The sequence below is a fragment of the Aotus nancymaae genome, unplaced genomic scaffold (assembly GCF_030222135.1).
Source record: "Aotus nancymaae isolate 86718 unplaced genomic scaffold, 86718_ANA_hifiasm-v0.15.2.pri h1tg000002l, whole genome shotgun sequence".
Lineage (NCBI taxonomy): Eukaryota > Metazoa > Chordata > Mammalia > Primates > Aotidae > Aotus > Aotus nancymaae.
In genome coordinates, this window is record NW_026988413.1 from 8,203,457 (window position 1) to 8,231,184 (window position 27,728).

Sequence of the window (27,728 nt, forward strand, 5' to 3'; positions counted from 1 at the left end):
CATTTATAATAACAACAGAATATTACAATGCTATTTAATCTGACAGTTAGCAAATAATAGAAAAACAAATTGGAAATTGGTGGAGCCACACCATCTCACTACCCCTGAAAATAGAGGCTAAAATGAGTCATTAAGAAACAGTATTCAATCAACCCAAATGTTGATCAATGATAGATTGGATAAAGAAAATGTGGTACATATACACCATGGAATACTATGCAGCCATAAAAAAGAATGAGATCATGTCCTTTGTAGGGATATGGATGAAGCTGAAAGTATTATCCTCAGCAAACTAATGCAGGAACAGAAAACTGAACACCACATGTTCTCACTTATAAGTGTGACATGGATACAGGGAGGTGAACAATATACACTGGGGCTTGTCAGGGGAGGATAGGATGGGGGAAGGAAGAACATCATTTTCAATGGAAAATGCCATAGTTTTGAAAACTAGGAATGTTTTGATGCTGATTTTTGTCAAAGTGGTACACCAAGTTATTAAGCTGGAACAAATTCCAAACTTACAGTTACTTGCATCACCTCAGTTTAATAATCCAATATATGACAAAAAAGACAAAGCAAACAGCATCATAGGGCACAGCAGCTTTGTGTGGCTTCCTATGGATAAGATCTTCAGTTTGTCCATGCTAGACATCCAATTGTAGAATCCGATTGTGAATCCGTTTCAGCTAATAATTTATTTTGGATTTTAACTTCATGGCCTATTTCCATGGGAAAAGATTTTATAGCAGTTACTTTGCTTCTCAGACTTTCAGCGAGTCTCTCATTTTCTTCTTCACAGGCGCTATACCCACTATTAGCTTAGCCGTCGTTCCGAGTTGCCAGGAGGTACTCCTTCACCCAAGCCTGCACGCCTCATCCCGCTAGGGGAGAGAGGGAAAAGGTGGGCGCAGGAGGGCCAGGTGGGTAGAAACAAGCTACAGGGGACCCAGACTGCAGACCGCATCTTCAGCACCAGGACCACGTGGAACACCAACTTCTTCCCCCAAAGCACCATGACATCAGTCCAAAAAGTATTTTTTCAATTGACCTGCCATAGGCTCTTCAATTCTGAAATTGGAGACTCATTCTTTAGTATTAATGTCTTGAGCCTGTTACAAGGCAATACACTGAAACTTTGCACACAGCAAGGTCCTCATGCTGCTTTGGGAAGGGTTGTGTGGGTTTTTCATAGTAGGGAAGCCTGAGAAGTCATTCTTCTGTGGGACCTGGGTGGATTTTCTACCCGAACACCGGAAGTAGGAGGTAGGAGGGAAAGGAATGGTGGGAATAATGCAAGGAGGTGAGGGGGCTTGATGAGAGATGCCCCTGGGGTAGCGACTGGTCTGAGACTGTTTGAGGTAGGAATATGGAAGCAGCAATCCTCTTCTGTAGCATAAGGCATTGATCTGAGCCCAACAATAAGTTCTTTTCTCCAATTACTGGATGTACATGCCCCTACTCCCCACCCCTAACCTGGACCCATGACCATCTCCTACCCTTGGGGTAAGACTGGGACTTTCCCAGTTCAGCACTGAAAGTCCTTTGTTCAGGGAATCCTCTGAGACCTGGGCTAACCAGGTGGTTTGTCACCCTTTCCACCATCATCACCATGGAAACTTAGGGGATAATTTCTTTTGTAAGTTTATTTAAGGGGGATGCTTTGCCAGGCACACTTTAGTTTGGGTACCAGCCCTGAGACCCTAAAGGCAGACAAGAACCCATGACATCCAGATGTTCAGTTGGAAATGACTGCTGACTTTCTTGATCTGGGTGGACAGCCTCTATGAGCCTTCCGTGCCTCCCATTAGCTAAATACAGGTGCTGGGAAACGCAGGTATGTGCTGAATTTTATGGCTATCTGTATGTTAAATATGGGTGCTGGGAAACGCAGGCATGTGGTGCATTTTGGGGCTGTCTACAGCCTCTATTAAATACAGGCGGTGGGAAATGCAGGCATGTGCTGACATTTTGGGGTTGTCTGTACGTTCTTCAGCAGGAATCCCAGACTGCTGCTGAGAATATCTGAGGTCAGCAGACCTGGGTGTTAGTTTCCGTTCATCCGTTAAATAATGTGTGACCTCAGTAGGGTTTTCTTTTCTTGCCTTAATGTCCTTATCTGTAAAGTGTGATGCTTTGTGTTGGATATCACATCCACCTCCAGTGTGAACAATCAGTGTAAGATTTCCCCTCTAGGACAAAATAGAAGGGCTTTGAATGGGTGGAGAAGGTGCCTTCTGCACAGGTAAGGGAGCTGCACTTGGTGAAACTCTTAAAAAGGTCAAAGGTTGTAGACTCAGAACTGAGGGGCAAACTTCCCATTGAGCAATGAAAGAACTATTTCACAGGACTATATTCACCCATGACAAAGAAAGCACATTCTGCCCCCCTCCAGAAACACAACATGGTAAGCTGTTACCTGCCATCCTCTTTTCAGTGAGGACAAGATCTTCCAAATAAAACTCTGTGATCATGAAAAATCAAGATCAGCCAGGGATGGGAGAAGAAGAAAGCAGGAGACATGCTGTGCAAAAGCTGCTGGCAGAATTCCCTACTTTATTCATAGACTTGCTCTGATTTATTTGGAGGCTGAAAAGATGATGCCATGATCCTACACCTGAGAGCAAGGATGGTGAGATCGCTCTGCTGAACCAACCAGGGGACGCTGGAGGTGTGGAGGAGGCTGGAGGAGAAGGGGCTGGACTTGAAGGAAAGAGAGCAAGAGTTTCAGTGGCAGGATGGGGCCTGCCTTGGGGAAAGCAGGGAGACCTGGGATTTCCTGGAGCAGGAGTTTTAAGGTCCAGAGAGCAGAAAACCTGGGTTCAGCAGACTGTATGGTTGCTGTCCCAGCTCCTTATCTCAACTTTGCTGCATAGACAAAGGCCACCAGGGATGAGACTGTAAGTGATGTGCAAGGCTGCATCCCCTAGAGCTTCCTGAACACTGAATTCTGAGTTTCAGGCAGTTTTCACGTGTGAAGATGAAATGTTATTTTTCTTCTGATTTCTTCAACCATTTAGAAATGTTAACATCCTTCTTAACTCACAGCTGTACAAAACAGGAGGCAGGCTAGACTTGGGCCAGGGCCGTCATCCGTTTCACTGATTACCCATTCTTGGCTGGGCTGCACTGCAACACAACATCCCTATCCCCAAACTCAGTGCCATCCAGGACAGTGACGTGTGATGTCCATGGGCATTTGAGGAAAGGGTGGTGTTCCCCATCTCAGTGGCAGCAAAGGGAAGAAGGCAGACATGAGGCTCAAGTCTGCACAGGAGGGGAATTCAGTGGAAACAGGTAATCGGATGAGGAGGAGGTCCCTGGGTCCCTCCACCACGCCTTCTTCTCTGTGTTCAGTAAGGGAGACCTGCACCCGTCCCAGACAGCCTGTGGCTGGATGGGCAGGTGGCTACTCTAGGGTGAGTCTGAAGTGCTAGGCTGCGATGCCCCTTAGCAGCATTCTCCAGCACCGCTGCTGGCAATGAAGCTCCACGTCTGGCTCCATGACCCTGACTCCTGCATCATCTAGCACAGAACCCATCCCAAACATGTGCAGGGAGTGTGTTGTACGTCAGCTCCCCAAACCCTGGGAATCCCGAGGAGCCCTGAGTTCTCAGACCAGGAACCACTTCCTCAATGCAGTGTTCCCCAACTGCTCCAACTGGGCTTGATTTAATTCAGTCCAGCTTCACAGACATTTATGATGTGAGTACTGAGGGTCAGGGTCAATGCCGGGTGCCAGGAGGGAGTGTGGGGTGGAGGGATGAAGGCACGTAAGAGTGGGACTGTAGTTTATTTAGGAAGCAATGTCAGCAAGGAGACCATGGCAGGCTCTGCAGAGGCTTCCTAGATGGGATACCACTAAGCTGACTGGGAACATCCTTGCCTCTTGGGGAAAGTCTCTGGAGACTGAGGGGCCTGTGATTAAGGAAGGAAATGGGAGTCAGCACACAGGAGGAGCGCACAGGGGGCTGGGGCTGGGCAGGGGTTGGGGGATCTGGGTCTCATTCTCAGGATTTGAGGGGGCCTCCTCAAATCTTCCATGGAGGCTTCTGAGCAGGTTGGTGTGTCTTGGGAAGAGAAGGTGGCAGCTGGGTTGTACAAGTATAAACCTGGAGACAGGGATAACATTCGGAGGGGATCACACCTGCACCCCAGCATTAGCGGTGGGGATGGACGGGACAGACTGGAGAGAGCTGAGGAGGTGCCCCGCAGTGTGGTCACTGATGGCAACATCAGAAGGGAGCTCACCTCTGTCCTGGGTGACTCTGAAACGTGGCTCCCTTCGCTGCAGAGGCCCTGCAGAGGAGAACTGGGAGAGCAGAGGGAGGCAAAGACTGCATATAAGTGTGGTGACCTTGAAGCCTCCGGAACACTGGCCCAGTAGTTGATGTCTGGGCTCTCCCTCCCTCCAGGGAGGCACTCTGGATTGACACAGCCAAGACCTCAAGAAGGCATTAGGGAGCAGCACTGCCAGAGTAGCCTCCTTCCAGTGTGGGGATGGTCCATTTCCGGGTCGCCCAGTCCATACTCCCTGTACCAACAAGGAGTCACTTTCATGGTGAGCAGGAGTGCCTGGTACCCAGCCAACAGCCTGCCCCCCCACCCCAACCCTGTGGACATCGACTTCCCAAGGAATAGAGCTGGAGAGTTGATCCGAGGACATTTTACAGTGGAGAAGGAGAAAGGGTTTGGTTAACTTTCTCAGAATGTTTGCCAGTGATTCCTTCCAGAGCATTCAAATGTGAACTGTGTTTCTCTTGTGCCCCTGGCCACACTGAGAAGAAAGCACAGAGAAAGCCCTGCCTAGAGGCCACCCCATTTCCTTGGCCTTCTCCCATTCCCATTCATCAATGCAATCCAACTGAAAGTGTTTTGCTTTACTCAGAGTTCAATGAATGTCCACTATGTGGCAGGTACTTCAGTTAGAGCAGGAGGTTCTTCCTAATTTTAGGAACAAGAAAAGCCAACCCTATTCCTTTATTCTGGATGCCACTTGCTGAAAGGAAGCATGAGGACTGGGAAGTTCCAACAGGTTAAAAGGATAAAAAGGAATGAGGAGAAATTTTCATTAGTTTGAATGTTTTCAAATGCAGGTTAAAAGAGACCTAGAACTCAAATAGCTTAAACAATTAGAAAGTTTATTGGGTAACACAACAGGAAATGCAGAGATAGGGCAGGCTGCAGGGCTGGTGGCTCAGGGCTCAGGTGGCCCCAACTCTCTGGCTGCTCTGAGGCACTGCCTTCAACCTCAAGTTGGCAGCACAAAGCTGCAGACAGTCCCACCGTCACACCCAGACCCCACAATACCAGGGATGAAGACAGGCTCTATCTAAAGAGACCGTCCATCCCCACCTCTGCAGACTTCTACTCACTTCTCATGGGTCTGCATCGGACCTCAGGCCCATTCCTGAGGCAGTCATTGGCAGAGAGAGTGGGATTGTGCTTAGAGCAGCCAGGCGGCCCTGGAGCAGAGGCACCCAGCTCAAGTCTGTAAGGAAGAAGGGGAAATGGGATCTGCACGGACAGCAAGCAGCTTGCTCCACAGACCACAGGGATCCGAATCTGAATCGGTGATTCTTAGAACAATGACTCCATTCGGTAATACTTCAGAGAGGCCCCAGGGTCGAGAGATTTAAAGATAATGAAAGATGAACAGAAATAAAAGAAGAAAAAGTATGCTGCACCAAAAAAGAAAAGCACAAATCTCATAATGCGAAAGCATCTGGTGTTTGACTCTGAGGAGTGCCTTGCACGCCCAGTTACTCTCGTCCTCCCTCAGCTCTTGCCTCTGCTTCTTCACCTGCCGTTCCACCTTGGCCAGGTACTGCCTGTAGTCTTCTTGGCAGGGCACAGCCCCACCTCTCTGGAGCAGCTGGGCATCTAGGAAGAGGTCATTGCTGTGGAAGGAGCCCTCTCGCTCCCTCTCCAGCCTTTCGACCACAGCCAGGAGCTCTGCCTGCTGCTGCCTCTGCTCCTCGTCAGTGGCCCGGTTGTTGAAGGCACAGTACCTCTTCTCGCACTGGTGCAGCAGGTCCCTCAGGCTGCAGTTGTCTATGTTTGCTACATAGTCATTCAGGGCCTGGCCCACTAAGTCCTCTTTGTGGGTGAAGAGGATGACCACATGTCTCATGACCCCTACCCCAAAGATCTCCTTCACCCTCCTGACAGCCACCATGTCCTGGGCGGTGAAACGCCCCAGCTGGATCACCAGAAGCAGCACGTGGGGCCCTGGGGTAGAGAGCAGGTAGCAGTCCCCGATGTCCTTGTACAGCTCTTGGGTATCAGCCTTTGACTCAAAGATGGAGGGCGTGTCGACCACCAGGACTTGCCTCCCGTTCCATGTGCCTGTCTCCACCTGGCACATCCTGGTCACTGACTGGGCCCTCGGCTTGGACTTAAACACGGGCTGGCCAAGGATGCTGTTCCCTGTGGCGCTTTTCCCACAGCCTGATTTGCCCACTAGGATAATCCTCAATGCTGATGGTGTTGCAAACCTGTCGTTTTCTGATCTAACTGTAGAAAAAGAAGTTTTGTGTCTTACTAAGTTAATGATCCTTAAGACTGTTAGGTCATGGTTCATGGTTATCTCATGAAAGTTATGAACCTCATCCCCAGAATGACAGACATATTTATATGCATATAAAAGTGTGCATACAACTGCAGGTGAATCTTGCATGTAGAAAGCCCCCATTGGAAGCCCATGTTTGGATCCACAGCCAGGAGTCAGAATTTTTGCATTAAGAAGATCCATTAAGCACTCCATCTGGATCGTGGCAAATAGAGCTTTCCCGAAAGAAAACGGTCCCTGTGTTTTCCCCTGCGTGGTGTTTAGACCAGATCCATGGAGGATTAATTGCTAAATAAATGTTGTGAGATTAGAAGGAGGCAGGGGATGAGTAGCTACAAGTGAAAATACAATTACTTCTCTTTCATGCACACATTTCCAGGCACACTTGTATAGACACACTTCACACATTCATCCAAGCCTTGAGGGTCAAGGAGGTCTCCACTGGCAGAGCTATAGTGACCCACTGCCAAGGGTCAGCTGCCTGTCCCTGGGCCTGTGCTCTCTGGATAGGGAGTGAGATGCTTGAAATTGAGATGATATAGGTCGCAGTTAATGTTAGGGCAACGTCTAGGAGATGGCCCTAGGGTGGACAGCTCAAAAAGGTGGAAGATAAGGTCAACAGAAGCATATGTGTTGAAAAGCTCATCTGTGTGGCTGATCCAAGCACACAAAATTATGGCAGAAGTGGTGCTGGAGAGGGTGACACTAAAATCTTCAAGGTGCGAAGAGGGAGGATCCTGTGGATTTCTAGAGCCCAAATGAATTCGAAGTGCACTGTAGGCTCTTAAAAATCTATTATTTTAGGCCAGACATGGTGGCTCACTCCTGTAATCCCAGCACTTTGGGAGGCCGAGGCAGGCAGATCATGAGGTCAGGAGTTCGAGACCAGCCTGACCAACATGATGAAATCTGTCTCTACTAAAAAATAATAATAATAAAAAAATTAGCCAAGCATGATGGTGCGCGCCTGTAGTTCCAACTACTCAGGAGGTTGAGGGAGTGGAATCACCTGAACCTGGGAGGCGGAGGTTGCAGTGAGCCAAGATCACGCCACTGCACTCCAGCCTGGCAACAGAACGAGATTCCATCTCAAAAAAAAAAATCTGTTGTTTTATTCCTCCTACTCTGCGTCAGTTCTTCCTTTCCTTAAGTGATTCTGTGGTGTTTTGTAGCAAGCACAATGACTAAATCCCTATGGGGAACGTTTTCTTTTTTTTAGCTGTCAGAAGACAAAGAAAGAGAAAACATATTCACCATTTGCTTCCAGACCTTTCAACCTCTGGGGTTTCCTTTCACATTTCCCACATACCTGGTGCAGGGAGAGCATCTATGGGGTGTGTGTGTGTGTGTGTGTGTGTGTGATGGTATGGTCAGGCACAAGAGGGCTGGGGAGGTAAAAAATGATAGTTGCCTTTATCTTTTTCATTTAAAATGAATGGGTTTCTGCCACTGTGTTTTAGGTGGGGGTAGGTGGGGAGAGAATTGTGATTCTCCCAAGTCTCTGGGGCTCTTAAGAACTTCAAGACTTTCTTACCTTCAGCCATAGTTCCATATTTGCCCTTCTGGAATCCTTCCATTCTCTCCTGGAATGAAAACAGGAAAAGAATAAAAAGCAAATGTCCATATGGGAGCTGGTAGAGCCTGAGAGCACCCAATCCAGACATCTAAGAATAATTATCCTCAGATGAGCCATTTCCATCACTAATTTTCTAACTCATACTTTATTTGAAACATCCGTAAATAACTTTAAGCAAACCAGGTGATGTTAGGTTCTGCTAAAATAATGCACTATTGCCTCCCTCCCATCAACTTACAGAAAATCAGGAAATGTTTTGAAGCAAATCAGTTGATCATCTCCCCCAACCGGAAAGGCATGAAATGAAGAAAGCATTCTTCTATGGAACAAAGAGTGGGGCGTTTAAAAAAACTGAAATCAAAGTAGGCAAACTTGCCAGAATAGAGAAAAAAATTGCCTTGCTGTAAATAACATTAGTTTATTTGAAGTACTGGAAACTTCCAGTCCCGGAGATTCTTTGTGTCAGATGGCCATTCCAGTGGCGGAGAGGAAATTACATGGTACTTTCCAATGGGAGGGTGGAAGTGGGGATCAGGGACACAAAGAACTGACGTGAGAGGAAGTGGTGCTGGAGGACCGGCATGACTGCCTTCCCACCCTGACGGTTGGTGGAGAGGAGGTAGTGAGGTGATTGAAGAGAAAGAATCGACTTCAGGCAGAATTCAAGAACAACTTATTTCCTGCTCCGGGTAACAATTCCCAGCCTTGTGCAACAGTATCGGGGATGTACATTTGCCACCTGACTGGATATTGCCTAATATGACTCCCAGGGAGTCATGCTAACTCTTATTTGCACCACTCATTTATGAGAGGTCCCCAGATCTTCGCAGTCACTTGGTAATAATACACTTTTAATTTCTTGTCATCTGTATGGGCATAAATAAGGATGTCTCAATTGGCTCAAACTTATATTTTGCTGATTATCATTGAGTTAAAAACAGTTTTCATGGTTTGTTTTCTATTTCGGTTATTTATAAACTTCCATGCATAGTAACTTCTGTGATTTCTATCTTTTCCACATTTTTCTATGCATTTAGTAGATTTTCTTGGCCTTCTTTAGGTCAAGCAATCCATTTTTATATCATCAGAATGTATTAAGACAGCTTCCTGCCTCCCTCCCTTCCCTTCTTTTCCTTCTTCCTGCTTTCCTCTTCCCCCTCTCTCCCTCTTTCTTTCTTTTTCTTAAGCCCAGAGAAGAGTGTTCTCCTCTCTCCCACACATTGTTCTTGTCTCTGATAAATGACACTTTTGGCTTTTGTCGAAATAGCACCAGTTCCCTGACATCCTCTCTACTTTAGATGACGTTTTCTGAGGTTTCGAGTCAACATAATGCTATGGTAAAGGTCAAGATGACAACGGTAACAATGCTGATTATGAACATCATCACTGTAATAAACCTCTGTGCAGACATTTATAGTTTTCAAAGTTATCTCATCCTCCTTATTTTAATTGCTCTCCCAAATTCCCTGTGATGTGATCAAGGATGGTCTTAAAATTTCTGTTAAAATGCAAGGAAACTGAGCATTAAATGACCTGCCAAAGGTCACATATTTACAATGGAGCCAACATCAGGAAATGGCTCCTTTTGTCTGTGTATTGTCTTTGATTCCACAGGCGGAAAAAGAGGCTATTCCAAAGAAGTCAACAGGCCTCTTGGGACATGTGTACCATGCTGCCATTCCCTGGTCAAGACAAATCAATTGGACAGCTAGAAGCCTACCCTAAGACCAACACATAGAAATTTTATTGCAAAATCTTGAGTGCATTTCTTAAAAAAGGTTATTCAAAAATAAAATTGCAGGTGGCAGGAGTTTCTCTGAATTGAGGTCTTTCCTTTAAAAACAGACAACTGCCTGTCACGAAAGCCAATCAAACTCTGTTATGTTAGCCCACCACCACCAACAATAGTTCTCCCAGTCCAACCTCAGTGGATCAGGCTGCATTGAGGAATATGTTTCTTGGCAGACATTAACAAACCACCAAGTGTCCACAGGTGAGTCAGAAAGGATACTGATGGCAATGCTAAGATGAATCATGGAGAAGATTATAAGAGAACTGATGAAAGCCTAGAAAAAGACTGGTGGGCACGTCATAGGCTTGGAGGAACGTCATACGTGTTGGTCTACAGGGCAGACAAAATTGGGGGAACTGAGAATGAAGGCAGGTTTCTTCTCCAAAAGAAAAATTTTACTGATCTTCCCACAAATGAGTCCAAAGGTCATGAGAGATTGGAAGGCAGTGTGCAAGCAAGACAGTAGCACCCTCTGTTGGGAGGGTCTGGCTCAGGGAGGAGGGTGAAGCAAATGAACAAAAGGCACATTCTGATTTGAAAATGGCATGAACCCGATTTTACCATGAGAAGACCTTATTTTAGCAAAACATAAGAAAGTAGCCTCTTCCATGCTATTTTAGAAGAGATCAAACCACTTCTTTTCTTCCCTGTTCATAAGTATTTCCTTCACCCTGCGTGTCCCAGCCAATATATTTCCAGGTATTGGAATCATGTGTTTTGAGGTCTGGTCGCTGTGATTTCATGGCATGTCTCTCACATAAGATGTGGCTGATAAAGGGGTTGTTCACAGGTGCCCCGAACATGAGTCTGTTTCGCTACAGTGTGCATCCTGCAGGGGGTCATAGGAAAAACGTGGGGCATCTGGGGGAGCATGGGGTGGATTTCAGAAGTTGAAAGTCACAGGACAAGGTCCACTCAGGGGTCTTGTTTGGAACAGGAGACTCCTGGGATTGGAAAATATCCTGGGGAGCCCTAAAGAATCCATCCTCAGCTCCCAGCCTTGTCTAGGACATGGTGCGTGAGAAATTAGGAGGGAGAAATTAGGAGGGTAAAATTGCGAAGAATGCCCCGGCTTTCTAGGGGAGCTGGGGAAAGCCTATCACCCTCTGAAAGCTTCAGTTTTCCCATCTGTCCCACGGATGAGAGGGTCATTTCAGCCTTACTCCCTGAGAGTTTCATGGAGATCGACTCAGCTAAATGATGAGCAATGGGCCAGCAAAGCCTGCTGCCCTGGGCCTGGGCTGTGAGTGCAGGCGCTGATTCTTCAGGCTGTGTTCCACCAGCTGCGCACCTGCTGATCCTGCAACACTCACCGCTGTTGCCCCGTTTTACTGACCAGGGAACCCAGAAGCGATGGGACCTGTGCAAGGTCGCGTCAGAAATGAACAGCTGTGACCAAACTGTGATTCTTCCTATTTCCAAAGTCTCTGTGAGTATAAACCCAGTTCTCCTTACCAGAAATGGCTGCTGTGCCCTGTCCTCCAGGGCGGCGGTCACTGAGGCTCTGGCTGGCTGGCCCTCTCTCAGGAAGGTGAAGCGGCAGCAGAGAGAGCCCTGCTCTGTGGTCTGTGGGTGGGGAGGCTGTTCACAGGGCTGAGGGAGGCTGAGCAGACACAGTTAAGGAGGAGCCACATGCTGGGGCTGAAAACTTCATGACTCAGCTGCAAAAACAGAAGAAAAGTAGAGATTATGGAGTGTGCCCCACACACCCCTGTGGACTAGGATAGCCCGGCATTGACTGGAAACTGATTGGGAATAAGACCCTGAAAACCAACCAAATGCAGTGATGTGCTGCCTCCTTAACGGGCACTTCCTGTCAGGAGCCTGCCTTGGGACAGTGTGCCCCCTCCTATTTCCTTTTTTTGACTTTCAAGCAAGCAGTATTTGGAAGAAGGAGACATGAAGGGAATTACAGACTCCCCAACTTCCAAGTTCAGATAAGGCCCCTGGTGACTTCAGATAAGGCCCCTGCTGCCCTCAGCACCCATCACCAGGGCACCTGCTCCTCCCAGCACTCTTGGGCCCCTTCTCACAGGCTCTGCTTCTGGAAAGTTTCGGCTAACCAGGGTCAGAAAGGCACTCTGGTCCACAGAGGACCAGAATGAGCCCTCGCAGGATTTGACTCTGGGCTCGTGACTGACCCTGGTAAGCTGTCTGCCACGTGACGGAGCCTGCAGTGTGAGGACATTGTGGCACCTCCATGTCAGTTTATCTGGTGAGGGTTGAAAGCAGGGTGATAGCACCTCTATTTTTCAGCTGATTGCCATTTAAGGCTAGAGCAGTGGACGTAAAGCAATTATCAGATGGAGAACATAATGTGGACTTAGGTGGAGGGCTGTCACCGCCCAGAGAATCCCCACATCTGTTGACATTTGAAGTGGGGCTTAAAGTCATATTGTAACAATTGTCTAAGATGTGATGGGTAAAACAATTTTAAACAGTCTCCTGCCAGCCCAGAAACCTCTCCACAAAGGCAGAAGAGAAAGAAAGCAATTTTATTATTCAATGTGCCTTGAACCAGAATGTGATCTAGATCCCACTAGACAATCCAGGAAGAGATTGCAAAGACGGAGAGGGATGCCACCTGGTCACACAGCCAGGCAGGTGCCACCCCTTACACACGTGTTCTCAAGCTAAACTATAACTAATCCTCAAGTAGGAGGACTTGACAGCACCCTTTCTCACACATAGCTCATCCTAAGTTCATTCAGTAACCATATGTGTTAGCTAACTGTCTTTTTCTAGAGGAAAAGTAAACTTCTCATATCTTCCATGGAAAGGGGAAAATTTGCAACTCAGAAAGGTGCTGGCAAAAGTGAGGCTCCTACCTAAGTTAGGCTTCTAAGTTAGGCCCCTGCTTTCCCACGGAGACTGGGAGGTGGGGACGTGATCTTCCTTGATGTTTACATTTGAAGGGATGGCTCCCAGGTGCTCTAAAGACATAAAGACAGCCCTAGGCTGTCAAACAGCTTTTAAAAAAGATCTGCATTACAAAGGGCAGAGAAGGAATTCACCCAAGCTTTCTAAAGAAAATGCCATAAGAAGGGAGGGGTAATTCTTTTCCACTTTTTTTCCCCCAGGAAAGAGAATTGATGTTTTTTCCTTATTTTTGATATTTTATTGGCCCTTACTCTTTTAAATTCCTCAAGGACTTTCAACCTAGTCGGCACTCATAACTTGTGTAAATTGAGCAGAGCAGGGCAGGAAGCGGGCTGTAGTCTGATCAGGATTTCACCCTTATTAGTTAGAGACCAGGTACTCCCCCAGCACCTGGCTGCAATCTCTCAAAAACTTGACGGACAGAGTTCACATCGAAATCTTATAAACAGTGAGGGGCACTGATGCTAACCATTCTTATCAATGTAGCAAACTTTGCTGCTTTCACTTCATTCTAGCAACATCTTCAAACTCCTTCTCTTCTTTCCTTTGGTTTGAGCTATTCACAAACGTATTTATCCACTTGGCTGGGTGCTCTGGCATCTCAGTAAGGGCCGATTTTCTGCTTTGAGTTCTCCTGTTCTCTAAATTTTATCTTTTCTTTGCTAGCTGTTCCCAGGGTCCTCTTATGGCTCAAAGAGACCCCAGGGAGTCAATGATGAAATGTGTTAACTGGTCCCTATCAGACTTCTGGATGAGATCTTGGGCTTCTCAGAGGTCAGGCACTGTCTTTAGGTCAGGGTTTTTGCCAGAACTTAGCCCTAGAAAGTGCTCAAAAATACTTACTAAGTAAATGGGTAAAACATACTACTTAAACGCTCTAACTCTTCCCTCACGTCCCCTTTGGTAGTTACATTTAGTACTAGAGAATAATCTTAGGTAGTTACTCTCAGAACCTAGGATTGTAGAAATTAGTATATATCCTGATATAAAAGACAACAAAAACAAAAACAGGAAACCTGGGACACCTCTCAACTGAAGTGTGGACGTGGCCATTTTCCCTATCCTTCTGTTTGACACCAAATTCAATCCCTTTTCAGCCTGGACAGAGAGAGTTCTCTACCAAATATGACATACTACAAAATATAATGAATCATTGCAAAAGCAGGGCTCTATCCATCCCCAGACCCCTCTGCTCTCCCTGTTCTCTCTCTGCGATGCTCCCTGGTGCACAGAACTGAGCAAACTGAGTTGCAACTCATGTGCTTTAGTTGTGTGATGAAGGTTCTGGAGATCTGAGCACAGTAGCCACCTCAGGGTAGATACCTGCAGGCTGCTCTGAGAACCAGCTTTATTAAGCTGTGGAGATACCAAAGCTCCATTTTCAAGACATTTTTGGCAGCCACCTTCCCTACCAACTTGGAGTGATTCAAGGACCCCTGGGTTCATGCCTTGAACCTTCTGTTTGGCATGGGAGATAGACAATTATTGCCTTCTGATGAAGGAGGAAGAAGAGTGAGGGAAAGAGGAGACGCGGCATTTACCACTTTCTCCTGAGCCACTGGGCTGAGCTCCTAGATGACCAACCATTCAACTTGCTCTGAATTTGACTGGATTTAGCACTACAAGGTCCACGTCCTGGGAAACCCCTTAGTCCCGGGAAACCCCTAGTCCCTGTCACACCGAGCCTGTTGGCCACCACATGGTCTCCTAACACTTAGTCCTACTTGCTCTCTTTCTCCATCTGGCCTCTGTCTCTTCATTCATTATTTCATCCTATTCCATGAAGGTCTCCCATGAACATGACGAGTGGAAAATGTGGAAATGAAACCCCAGGTCAGAGTGCAGGGGGATGGGGAGTGCTAAATGCTGAAGTGTGATTTTTCTTCCTTGTCTGTAGTCACTCTAAAAATAGTTCTTTCTTGGAACTTTTTTAGAACTTTGTCTTCTTATGAAAATCGAAAAGCAGGTAAAAGATCCTGAAAAAAGTATTAAAATTCAGGCATTTCTATATTATCAACATTATTATTTCCTCTGTGTCCAGAGAAGGTCATGGCTTCTCTTTTCAGGGCTGAGAGGGGCCAGGTCAGGGCACCTCTCATTGGAGGTGAACAAAGGAGCCTCCTGGATCAGGCTGCACTGCTGAGACCACACCTGCTGAAGAGGCTTCATGGTGGGGACAGAGGTCATCTAGGGGTGAATGTAGGAGGTAGAGTTGAGGATTCAGAAACATTCAGGTCAATACGAGGGCAGCTATTTGAGCCCACAGTCAACACACAACATGAAGGAAAGATTAATGATGCCAGAAAGCACACTCTAAGTATCTAAATATTGCATCTCGCAAAGCAAATTTACCCTGTTCTCCTGAGCCTGTGCACCACACCACACCTAATGAGTGATAAGTCCAGACAGCACCCATGGGAAGCAGACAAAAAGCCACCCTCTTAAGGAACCTAAAATCTTATTAGAGAGACAAGACTTATGCAAATGAAAGACAATGAGTAAGGATCCCAAATAAATGTTTTGGACAAGTATACTTCATACACCCCATTACAGAGCATTCAAAAATGAAATAGAGTAGAATAGAAACTACCAAAATTAATCACATAAAATATGAGTGTATGTATGAAACTGAGGGAAATGGTAAAAAGTACATGAAAGCATAGTTTTAGACAATGTATTAAACAGGATTTTGGGAAGAAAAGAAGTCAACATGGACCAGCCCCAAGAAGAAAGCCCTGAAGTGTGGAGTGGAACTTGGACATGTGATCAGGGTTGACAGGAGGTGGGGAAGGGGCCCTTTGAAGCGGTGATTTTAAAGGAAGCAGAGAGCATGCAGATGTCAGGGCAGCCCCTAGAGCAGGTGTAAGAGCTTGTTATCATGACCTCTAGGGTTGTCAGGGTAGCCGATGTCTAGTTGTCTAATTCCATAGCATTGAGTTTACAGTAGAAACTTCACCTATTTAGTTAACCCAAAAGGCCAAGAGGGAGCAGCAGGGACTGAATCCATGCCTTGATGTTCTCCTCTAGTTGTTTATTGGATGGGTTAGATGAGGTCCACCTGAGATGACAAGATCCCTGGAGATTTCCCGGCCGGCACCATGGAGGATTGCTCCTGTTGCATCTGGAGTGGGGTGGACCTTCCTGAAAGCCTAATGAGACCCTTCCCTACCCTGACATTTTCACCTGCAGCTGAATGTCTCCTGGTGAGCGCCTTGGCATCCATTGCTGATACCTTCCTGTCACAAATAGTGTTTCTGAGCTTGTGAGGTGTACTCTCACCAGGCTGATTTTCTTTTGAGTCATTACATTGGAACTTCTCAGCCCTTGAGCTGTCAATCAATTATAGGTTTGTTGAGGGAAGATAAGGGCCCCCCAAACCCAAAGATGGCTCGAGGCCTGAGATCAGTTGCTTCTGAGGTTGAGGGCAGCTTCTTGTGTTTACACACTATGCTGTGACAAATGTTACCATGTGGACATTGACATGAAAAAGTTGGGAAGCTCTGCTTTTGATGAAAAAAGTATAATATACCAAGTCGTGCTGTCTGGGTCTTGTTTTCCTTCTGTCTGAAGTTACTATTGGCATTTGACATCCTGGGGTCTCAGAGTTACCAACAGGCACAACTGTAGGAATGCCCAAGGCTTCTTGGGTTGCACATTGTCTTTTCACATATCCCACCCCAAGATCTCTGGTTCCTCTCCTTCTGAAGCTATCAGACCTTACGCACAGTCAGGAGGTTCTGTCAGATTCTGCCCCAGGCAGTGCTCCCTAGCTGCCTCATGGTCTCTGTCAAGGCCAGGTCCTCCTAGACCCAGGACATGAGGTTCCTGGCCTGGGGATGCTTCTGTGTCCTGGGAACCTGAGCCAGGATCACAGTGGCTACCTATTTGCTTTTTCAGAGAAGGGAAAACACAGCAAGAGCAATGGTAAAAAGTGGAGACAAAGCTAATTTCTCTGCTGAAAGGGTGAAGGGAGTTGATTTGCACAAGAGGTGTTAGAAAGAGTTCAGTGACAACATAAGAAGTCATACCTCCTATGACCTCCTGTGGCTTTTCTATGAAAACCACAGCCTGTGCTGGCCATAAGCCTCATGGAGATTTGCATGCACATGTCTGCCATTTGAGTTTAACCCAGTGAATAACAGTTTTGTGGAAGTGAAAGGAAAAAGGCACAGCCACAGAAGGTGAGAGCTAGAAGAATTTTGAAGATCATCCAAACTAGTTCTTTTCTCCCCCATATTACAGATAAGGAGACTGCAGTCCAAAGTAGAGAAATGGTTTTCAGAAGGTCACATTAGTTAATTTTAGTATATGGTGTGAGATATAAATCAAGATTTTTTTTTTTAGAAATATATGTCCAAATTTTCATTCCATTAACCTATCTTGGAGGAACTATCCATTTTTTTTTTTATTACTTTGGTATCCTTTCAAAAATTAATTGATTATATATATATGTCTATTTCTAAACTGTATTCTGTTCCATTGATCTTTATGTCTAATCTTCACCAATACCTCATTGTTATGATGATGGCAGCTATATATAAATCTTGTGATCAGGAAGTAGGAATTATCTTTTTCAAAATGGTTTTGGTTTTTAAATATAAATTCTAGAATCAGTTTGAAAAAATATATAAGAAATCCTTCCAAATTTTGATTGTGATTGCATGGCTCTATGGATTCATTTGGAAATAACTGACATCTGAATAATATTGAATCTTCTGATTAATGGACATGGTATAATATTGTTCCAGTTATTAGGTCTTACTTGATTTTTCTCATCAATGTTTTGTAGTTTTCAGTGTAAAAACCTTAGATTAATCCCAATATTTTATAATTTGAATGATACTATAAATGGTACTGATGATTTAATTTCAGTTTCCAGCCATTTATTATAAGTATGTAAGAATATAATTGATTTTTGTATGTTGACCTTGTATTTTCTGATCTTGCTAATTTATTAGTTCTGGAATATTTTTTCTTGATTCTTTGAGATTTTCTTCATAGAAAATTATGTCATCTGCAAATAAAAACCATTTTTATTATGTTTTTTCCAATCTGTGTACTTTTAATTTCTTTTCCTTGCCTCCTTTCACTGGCAGGATCTCTATCATGCTGTTAAATTGGAATGGCAATGAGGGACATCCTGGCCTTTTCCTGAACTTAAGGGAATGTATCCAGTCTTACACCTTCTGTATTCTTACAGATTTTCTGTCTACATGTTTTATTGATTACTGAGAAAGAAGGTTTAAAGTACCCAAGTGTAATTTTGGATATGTCTATATCTTTTTGGTTTCTTTAGTTTTGCTTCACGTATTTTGGAGCTTTGTTTTTAGGTGCAAACATTCTAAGGTTTGTTATGTCTTCCTCATAATTTAACACATTTATCATTATGTAATGTCCATCTTTATCCTTGACAATATTCCTTGCTCTGTAGACTACAGATCTGTATTATATTAATGTAGCTACTCCAGCTTCCCTTTGATGAGTGTTTTCATGATTTTTATTTCCCCATTCTTTTACTTTCAACCCATCTCTATGACTGTGACAGGCAGAATTCTAAGGTAGGTTCCAAGATTCCCATCAACTAGTGTACATGTCCTGGATAATCTCTTCCCCTTTTGTGTGGGAAGACCTGTAAGTAGAATAAATGCCATTCCTGTGATTGGTTTACATGGTAAGTAAAGGGATTTTTGCAAATTTAATTAAGGTTCCTAATCAGCTAGTTATGCATTAGTTAAAGGGGAGATTATTCTGGGTAGATCTCACCTAATTAAAAGAAGCCTTAAAAGGAAGAGATACTTCCAGCTTTTAAGAAAGCAAACATTCATGCTTTAAACTGCCTATGGAGAGGATCAGCCTCTAGGAGCTATCCACACCACAGTCTTTCAACCACAAACAACTGAATTCTGCCAATAACCTGAATAAAGTTGAAAAAGGACCCTGAGCTCAAAATAGCAGCATGGGTGACACTTTTATTTCAGCTTAATAAATTGCTGACTAGGGGGTCCACCTAAGCCATGCCTGGACTCCTGTGCTAGGCTGTTTTTGCATTGCTATAAAGAAATACTTAAGACTGACAGTTTGCAGACTGTCCAGGAAGCACATTGCTGGCATCTGTTTCTGTTGAGGGACTCAGGAAGCTTCCAATCATGGTGGAAGACAAAGGGGAGCCTGCATGTCACTGGAAGAGAGTAAGAGCAACGGGTGGGGGAGGTGCTACACACTTCCAAATAACCAGATCTCACTCACTGCAGTGAGGACAGCAGCAACCCATCTATGAAGGATCCACTCCCGTTACCCAAACACCTCTCACTGGGTCCTGCTTCTAACATCATGAATTACATTTCAACATGAGAAATGAGGGGCCAAATATCCCAAAAATATAAACTCCTGATCCACAGAAACTGTGAGATAATAATTGTATGTTGTTGTAAGTTGTCACATTTGTGGTAATTTGTTATGCAGCAATAGATAACCAATTCAGTCATTATATTTAAAGTGCATTTCTTGTAGATAGCATATGGCTGAATCTTGTGGTTTTAACCAATCTAAGTGGATTTTAGACCATTTATCACAGTCTATAAAAGTTTCAGGCCACTTCACATGTATTTTAAGAGTTAATGATAGTGTACTTGCAATTCATCCTTCCCATTTCCGTGTTATGATTGTCGTAAACTTTTACATATTTTATAACTTCCCTAATACACTATTACTTTTTTGTTAGAGCTAAAAAAATGTAAAATAAATTCCTTTTATATTTGTATTTACTTTTTCCATTTCTAGGGTTTTTCATTTCTTTGTGGAGATTCAAATTTCTATCTGGTGTCATATTTACTCCTTCTGCCTGAAAAACTTCTTTTAACATTTCTTGTAGTGAAGATAAGCTGATAATTAATTGTTTTAGCTTTTGTTAGTTAGATTCTTTATTTCTAACTAACAACTAACATTTTTATTTACCATCATATTTGAAATATTTTTGCTGGCTATACATTTCTGGGTTAATAGTTTTTTTTTTTTAATTTCAGTATTATAAAGATGCTATTCAATTGTGTTCAATTGTAGTTTCTGACAAAAAATCAGCTGTGATTCTAATATTTATTCTTCTAATAGAATGTCTTTTCCCCCTAGTTACATTTAAGACTTCCTCTTTATCATTGGTTCTCAACAGTTTAAGTATAAAACGTCTAGCTTTTCTATTTTGCTTTGTTATGTGTTTACCCTGGTTGGAGCACTCTGTTTCTTGGATATGTTGTTAGGTGTCTTTCATTATTTTTTGAAAAGTCTTAACTACTACCTTTTCAAATATTTCTTCTGTTCATTCTCTCTTTGTGACATGTATGTTAAACTGCTTTATATAATTTCATAGCTCCTAAATATTTTTTCCTTCATTTGTTTTTCTCCCTTTACTCAGTTTGAACAATTTCTATTAACTTATTTTCCAATTCACTGATTCCTTCCTCAATGGTGTCAAGTCTACTAATGTAACCCCTAAGGAATACTTTATTTCTAGTAGAATGTTTTTAATTTTTAACACTTACATTTGACTCTTATAGCTTCCATCTCTCTGTTGAAATGCCTAGTATTTTATTACATGTTGTCTACATTTTTCATTTCATCCTTTAGCATAGTAATCATAATTATTTTAAAGACCCTGTCCCACTTCTGGATCATTTCTGAGTCTGGTTCTGTGGATTGTTTTTGTCTTTTCATAGTGGATTATTATACTCTTGCTTTTCTGAATATATTATAATTTTATTAAATTGTAAATATGCATAGTAGGAAAGTAAATTGAGATAAATAGTATTTATGCCTAGAATGGTTATGCCTTTTCTTTCAAGCTCTTAGTGTTCAGCTAAGTCAATCTAATCAAGAGTTGGACTGGGTTGGGGTTGTTGCTATAGTTACCTTCAGTGCATCTTAGCTTTTTAATCTGTTTAATGTTGCCTGATGCTTAAGTGGGGACGGAAATGCCATAGGGCTTTACTTGGTGTTCCTGTTCCAGTCACCCTCAAATTTCAGCATCTCTGCATAACTCCACTTCATAGGGGGTTGTTCCAGGCTTTGACCCTTCCCTATAGTAGACTGGATTGTTTATTAATCACTCAGTATTTTTTAGGTGTATGGCAAGGGCAGGGCAGTGTTCTTTGCTGTTCTTACACAGCTTCAGTCTTAGGCATGGCCTATGTGCCTGGGCCTTGGGCACTGGGCTCTCTCAGTGACACTGACCTTCTTCCTAATGGCACCTGTATTTGTGAGGTTTCTCCAAAAATATAGAACCCATTGTGTGTGTGTGTGTGTAATGTAATTGGCTGACACGATTATGGAGGCTGAGAAGCCCCATAACATGCTATCTGCAAGCTGTAAAACTAGGAAAGCTGATGGTGTAATCCAATCTGAGTTTGAAGGCCTGAGAACTAGGGGAGTGGATGATATAACTCTCCCAGTTTGAGGCCAAAGGTCCAAGAACCAGGTGCGTGTGTGGGAGGTTGCTGGTGTAAGTCCAATAGTCCAAAGGCTTGAGACTTAGGAGCTCCAATGTTTGAAGGCAAAAGAAGATGGATGTCTCAGCTCAAGAAGAGAGAGTGAATTTTCCCTTCACTGCCTTTTTGTTCTTTTTGGAACTTCAGCAGACTAGATGATATCTGCCCATACTGGTGATGGCAGAACTTTACTCTTGAATCTGTAGAGTCAAATTTTAATCTCTTCTGGAAACACTCTCCCAAGCACACACAGAAATAATATCTTACTAGCTATCTAGACATCCCTTAGTTCAATCAAGCTGACACATGAAACTAACTATCACAGAATTCAGGGTATTCCTTGTATATGTATAATAGAAATCTTGTACAGAACAGAGAGGGTTTTTTTTTTTTTTTTTGCCTCTTTTTAGAAGTCAGTTGACAGTCCAATTTTTACTCCTTTAAATATAATATCTCTTTTTTCTGCTTTAAGTGTTAGCTTAATTGAATTAGTGGATTGATATATTTTATCTGCTCTGGAAAATTCTCACGTTTTAAGATATTGCCTTAACTGCTGTTTTTCTATCCCTTTTTTTGTCTTGTCTCTGTGAACCTGTGTTTTTCTAGTCTTTCAGAATGATTAATATGTTAAAACTTCTCATTATTTTCTCTGTATTTCTTACCCTCTCTCCACATTGCCTATCTATTTGGTATCTCTGGGCTGCATTCTGGATTTTCTTCTATCCTGATTCTCTCTTCAGCACTGTCTAATCCATTAAATCTGTGTAACTCCCACATTTCTTTCATTGATGCTAAAAGTCTACAAGAATCCCAAAGGAATGTATCTACCAATGAATAAGAACTAGAAAATTATCAAGGAGGAGTAGTCTAAATTGAATTTTTTAAAAAGTTCTAAAATAAAGGCACTTGTTTTCCATGTGCCATGAATTTGTCCCAACTACAAGTTACTTGACACTAAACTACCAAAACTACCAAAGAAAGTTATTGATAGACGAATTTATTTTAAAACTCTGCATACACATTGTTTAAAATGAGACTTAAAAACATAAAAAGTTAACTCTGAGCCTTGGCAAAGTTGCAAAGATGATGCAGCGTTCAAAGTTTTCTGTGTCATTAAAACTCGGTGCCTGAAACGACAGGATTCCTTCTGTTGGAATGAATTTTTTCCTTCAACCGCTCTCTTACCAAGTTGCCTGCAGTTTTAGGGCCTGCACTGTCAGTCAGGCCTGATTTCCAACAAGCTCTCCCGCTGGCGCCTGTTGAGCAGCACGCAGAGCAGGAGCGCGCCCCCAAGCAGCAGGGCCAGGCCCAGGCTCCAGCTCCAGGGCGGCTTCGGCCACGCCCCCCGCCCGGCCCGCAGCCAGGCGCTCCACCGCCTCCTCCGCATGCGGGCGGCCACGCGCTCCGCCACCTTCCGGAGCCGCTTCCCAGGGTCCGCCCAGCGCAGCTGCTGCACCAGCTCGTACACCTCGTTGGAGTAGTGGGCGCCCTCGTGCTCCCGCACCAGGCCCTCCACCAGCACCAGCAGCTGCTCCGCCTGGGCCTCCTGCTCCGGGCCGGTCTCCCGGTTGTCAAAGGCACAGACCCGGTCCCCGCACTGGGTCACCAGCTCGCGCAGGGCCCGGTTCTCTGTGCCGCGCACATAATCTTGCAGGGAGCCCCCGTCCAGGTCCTCCTTCCTGGTGAAGACGATGACCATCCACTTCAGGACGCCCTTCCCAAACATGTTCCTCACTTGCCTCACCACCTGCTGGTCCTGGGCGGTGAACCGACCCAGCTGGGTCACCAGGAGCAGCGCGTGGGGCCCAGGGGCCGAGAGCAGGTAGCAGTGACCTCTCTCCTCATAGCGGGGATCTGTCCTGGGCACCTCGGAGCTGAAAATGTCCGGAGTGTCCACGACTTCCACGTGCCACCTGTGCCACCTGCGGCTGGCCGTGGTGCAGGCCCTGGTCACAGACGTGGCCTCCAGCCTGGACAGGAACCGTCTCTGGCCCAGAATGCTGTTCCCGGTGGCGCTTTTCCCTGTCCCTGTTCTCCCAACAAGGATGAGCCTCAGCGTGGGCTCCTGCCGGGACTGGGTGTCCTCTTCTAAACCTGTGAGACCAAGTGTTATAATTTTACTTAAGTTTAAACAACTTTCCCTTGGGAACTTAGAAAAAAAAAAAGTTAAGAATAGGCCGGGGGCAGTGGCTCACGCCTGTAATCCAAGCACTTTGGGAGGCTGAGGTCAGGAGTTCAAGACCAGCCTGATCAACATGGAGAAACCCCGTTTGTACTAAAAATACAAAAATTAGCCGGGCGTGGTGGCGCATGCCTGTAATCCCAGCTACTCGGGAGACTGAGGCAGGAGAATCCCTTGAACCTGGGAAGGGGAGTTTGCGGTGAGTTGAGATTGCGCCATTGCCCTCCAGCCTGGGCAACAAGAGTGAAACTCCATCTCAAAAAAAGAGAGAGACTTGAGCCCCTGGGTTCGTTTCCACCTTTTCCTTTTGTATTCGGGTGGGCTGCCTGCACCTGTAGATGCTCCAAAGACAGCTAATTATCATAGAAATGCCCCTTTATCAATCCAGGCCAATAGTTCATCTGACATTTCTGGTCATCCACACACATGCAGACATATTTATTTTATATTTAAAACTTTCGATGGACTCTGAAATATTCTCCCAACACCATCCCCAGAGAAAGGCAGTGGGGGCAGTACTGCCTGGTAGTGAAGAGCTGTCTGGAGTCCCAGACTCCCTTGTTTGAATCACAGCCCCCACCATGTGCTAGTTGTGTAACCTTGGAGAAGTTAAGTAATCTAAGTATTAAGCCTCTTCTGCAAAAGTGGGAGTGATAATAGAGGCTTGTTTCTTAGAGGCCTGTTGAGGGCGTGAGATAAGGTCTCTTTCCTTCTTCCCTCCTTCTCTCCCTCTTTCCCTCCTTCCTCCCCTCCCTCTCTCTTAAATGGGCTGCCTAAAAAGAATATCTGTTTTAACCCTCTATCTTTGTTCTCTAAATATTCTACCTCGGAAATCATATTCACTTTAGTACATGATTGGATATCCTCTGCACTCCTTCCTTGGAGACTGGAGTAGGCTTATTACCCTTATTTTGTACTGTAGAACCAAGGGAGCAGGCTAGTCAAAGAACTTAACATCTCATAGCAGAGATCCAGCTAAAATGCAAATCTCAGGGCTGGTGCTGTTTCATTCCAGGGTCGAGACACATCTGGAACTTATCTCTGTTCAGTCTTGAGGAAGCACCATTCTCATTATCCTAAGCTCAAGCCTAGGGGGGCAAGTATCAGGTGCAGAGATATGGTCTTACCGTGGACATTTTCTTCATCTCTTGCCATCTTCCTTCCTCCCATGCTTACCTAGAAGAGTCCCAAACACAATTTGTTAATTCATGTATTTACTCCTCAAATAGGCATAACCACCTACAGTGTGTCAGGCAAAGTCCAAAGAGCTGGTGACAGCACAGTGAAAAGACATGGTTTTTGCTTGCAAGGATCTAAAAATCTAAGTGTCTGTCTTGGCAGAAGGGCAGATGGCTATAGAGAGAAGACAGGTAAATTTCGTCAATATAATACATTGTTCTAATCCTTTTTTAAGTAAGGATTATACCGAAACTTGAGAGAATGGCATTGGAAGGGCCAACACTCTGCACTTGAGTTGGTATGATGTGGTGAGAACATTGGGTGAGCTTGGATTTGTCTTTTCAAGAACTCCAAAAGCAAAAAGAAGAGTGTAGGTTATAACATTTACCCAATGCCAGTGGGTAAGCTTTAGGTGTTAATTTTTCCCAGGTGATTCTATATCACTGACATAAGCTAGAGATATCAAGGGATTCAGTAGCTAGGGGAGGATTCGGTAAACCCTCAGAACCAGAAAATTTACCCAGTGACTTAGGTACCCATCTTCAAGCGGTTGGCCTGAGAAAAAACAAAAAGAAAATTGGGATTTTTTCTTTTGGAAATTGAATCAATCTCCCAAGTAGATCTGGAGGGACCCTGACTCTGTTTTCTTTAAACCAAATAATTTGGTTTGTCTAGAGATGTCTAAATATGATCTCTGTGCTGGAGAGACTTGAACACTCCCCTTCAACTCCTGAAGCTGCTCCCCCTCCAATCCAAGGCTTTAAAAGATATGTTTTCTTTTAGTTTGTTTTTTTAAATATGTGTTAGTATAGAATTTATGGGTTGCTTTTCTGATAATATAAGTAATGATTATATTTTTATGTGTTTATGAATAAGACAAAAAAGTTGAATTTGATTTTTAAAAATTCAGACTATATATTATTGGCATATAAGGAATCTACTGATTATTATACTTACTTTAAATTTAACTATTATGCAATGAACCCTAAAAATAGTAGAAATAATAAAGAACAACAGCACCAGCAAGAAAATAAAAAAAGATAAGCTGATTATGCTGAAATCTAACATTGTGTAATAGAGCTAAACACTCTGTGATCGAGTTTGCCTGATCACACAAGCTCCTGAACACAAAGGCACTTCTCCCTGCATCTGTGTCTCCAGCCTCATTCCCAGGCAATCCCCCACTCAGTCAGCTACTTCACAAACAGCAGATTCCAGGGCCTTTCCAACCCACTCTGCTTCCCCTCCTAGAAGCAGAACTATTGCTCCTCCCAACCTGTCTGTGCCTCACCGTCCATGTCAAACTCCACCTCTTTGTGTCTTGCACCCTGGTCACTCGGGTACCTGGGTTCTCTCCCATTGGCACCACACATGAAGGAAGGGCAGAGAGAGAGGCTGGCTGAGTAACTTGTCTTTGATCAAAAGACTTGGAGAACAGATTTGCCTTGTATCAAAGCTAGAGCTGTTTCTGTTTCTGCAGGAAGTCCGCTGGCCCTCCCCAAAGCCTTCAATAAAGTTCACTCCATGGGCCTTATGTGATTAATTATTTTGCATGTAGGAACAAACATAGGATCATAATTGACATCAGAGCAGAAATGAAGAAACAGCTGTGAGATTCAGAGCAAAGAATAAGAATTCAGATGAAGCAAAAAGTCCTTGTTAACTAAGAAAATGAGAAAGTGTACCGCAGGGCACCTGCAGAACTCTAGATAGACTATTGGAATTTTCCATAGTTTGGAACAGGGGTTGAAATGACTTTAAATAGTTTTTTTTTTTTTTTTTGAGTACAGTAAGACCCAGCTGAACTCTGAGGTGACAAATGACTCTTAATCATTGAGGAATGTACACTTGTGGAATCCTATATTCCTAATACTTTAAGAGACCTCAAAGTTTATTGAGTTCTTTACCACTCAAATGTGCTGTTTCTCAGAATTATTTGAATGCTCTTTAAAAATGTACATTTCTTGGATCTATCCTCAGAGATTCTGATTCGCGAATCAAGTTTCTGATGTCCACAGTTCAGAACTTGGACATCAGTCATTTTTGTAACCCCCTTTATTGTACAGATGAGGAACTTCAGGTGTCCCCATGGCTGGAGCAGGAGAAACCTGAATTAAGGGAGCAGATGTTTAAGGGACCATGCAGGGAAAGGGGTTGAAGACCAAGCAATTCATCTCAGATGTCTCCTCAGGGGTCCCTTCTGTGGACAGTGAGGAGGAGAGAAGAGAGTTCAGATGTACCCAGTCTTGTCACATTGTAACTCACTCCAAGGTTAGATGGCTTATGGGGCCACAGAAATATCTTTTGCCTTTGCTCAATAGGGAGCTTGAGCTTTAATGCCTTTCAAACTGTATTTTATTCCCAGAGGTGGTTCCAGCACACTCTTCTCTTACTTTGTTAAGGGAATGTAGGAGGAGACAGATTTCACGCCCCACCAAGAACGTGTGTGCTCCGGAGCTGGAGAAGACGCTACTAAAATTTCCTCTGAACTTTGCCAACTTAAAACCTGGAAGCATGACCTCGATTGTTCCAGATCTTGCTTTGCCACATGATGCCTTGTGGAATGCAAGTGCTCAGGCAGTGAACACTCTAGGAATCACATTTTTTCTGGTTTTCAGAGCACCCCCAGCTCCCGCCAGCTCCCAGGCTCAGGCTCACCGCTCACCTTACCTGGTGACAGGCTCTGAAGTTGGCCACAAGATGCCCCAACCTGTTGCTTTCCCTTCGGCTGTGAGTGCAGAAGGCTCTTTCCTCTCGGCACACAGAGGAAGTCACTCAGACTTCAGAAATCAGGAAACTCAGGGTGGGTCCCATGGTGACAACTTAAAGAGACAGAAACATTTCCTATTGAGCTGTGGGCTGGCAATATTTCTCCTACCGACTCTACCTTCTGCTGTGCCTGAGGCTATGTGTCTCCAGCAGGGCCTCATGATATATCAAATATCTTGCCATGGCCCAAGAAGGGAGGGATGTTGTAGTCTCTGAGGCCTGACTGTACCTCTGGAATTGATTACTGAGCTAATCTTCAGTTACTTTTTGCCCTTTAGGGACGTTCCCCTTGTAAAATAGGT

General features: G+C 44.4%; 2 protein-coding genes across 8 annotated transcripts; both read right to left on the bottom strand.

Annotated features, from left to right (window-relative positions):
* Positions 1–5,120: 5,120 nt before the first annotated feature.
* On the bottom strand, positions 5,121–11,691 carry GIMAP5 (GTPase, IMAP family member 5). 5 transcript variants are annotated; one of them, XM_064371909.1, is made up of 3 exons: positions 11,395–11,691; positions 8,106–8,154; positions 5,121–6,516 (listed from the first exon to the last, which is right to left on the bottom strand). In XM_064371909.1, the coding sequence occupies exons 2-3, from the start codon at positions 8,146–8,148 to the stop codon at positions 5,636–5,638; spliced, it is 924 nt and encodes a 307-aa protein (XP_064227979.1). In that variant the 5' UTR covers positions 8,149–8,154; positions 11,395–11,691; the 3' UTR covers positions 5,121–5,635. The 5 variants fall into 5 exon arrangements, with proteins under 5 accessions (XP_064227979.1, XP_064228012.1, XP_064227899.1 ...); XM_064371942.1 differs by lacking the exon at positions 11,395–11,691 and adding an exon at positions 8,386–10,908; XM_064371829.1 differs by having other exon boundaries at positions 5,121–8,154; positions 11,395–11,445.
* A 7,507-nt stretch (positions 11,692–19,198) lies between these two features.
* Positions 19,199–27,445, bottom strand: GIMAP1 (GTPase, IMAP family member 1). 3 transcript variants are annotated; one of them, XM_012443312.3, is made up of 3 exons: positions 27,323–27,445; positions 24,606–24,654; positions 19,199–23,390 (listed from the first exon to the last, which is right to left on the bottom strand). In XM_012443312.3, the coding sequence occupies exons 2-3, from the start codon at positions 24,646–24,648 to the stop codon at positions 22,513–22,515; spliced, it is 921 nt and encodes a 306-aa protein (XP_012298735.2). In that variant the 5' UTR covers positions 24,649–24,654; positions 27,323–27,445; the 3' UTR covers positions 19,199–22,512. The 3 variants fall into 3 exon arrangements, with proteins under 3 accessions (XP_012298735.2, XP_064228074.1, XP_064228111.1); XM_064372004.1 differs by lacking the exon at positions 27,323–27,445 and adding an exon at positions 25,949–27,303; XM_064372041.1 differs by having other exon boundaries at positions 19,201–23,390; positions 24,606–24,649; positions 27,323–27,444.
* Positions 27,446–27,728: the final 283 nt, after the last annotated feature.

Bases quoted from the DNA above. Each gene is read 5' to 3' on its own strand.
- GIMAP5 (XM_064371829.1), bottom strand. From the start codon at position 6,766: ATGGAGTGCTTAATGGATCTTCTTAATGCAAAAATTCTGACTCCTGGC.
- GIMAP1 (XM_064372004.1), bottom strand. From the start codon at position 26,017: ATGGGAGAGAACCCAGGTACCCGAGTGACCAGGGTGCAAGACACAAAG. The intron at 24,655-25,948 runs GTGAGGCACAGA...GGACTCTTCTAG, and splicing joins GGTGGAGTTTGACATGGACG to GTAAGCATGGGAGGAAGGAA. The intron at 23,391-24,605 runs GTAAGACCATAT...TTGGTCTCACAG, and splicing joins AGATGAAGAAAATGTCCACG to GTTTAGAAGAGGACACCCAG.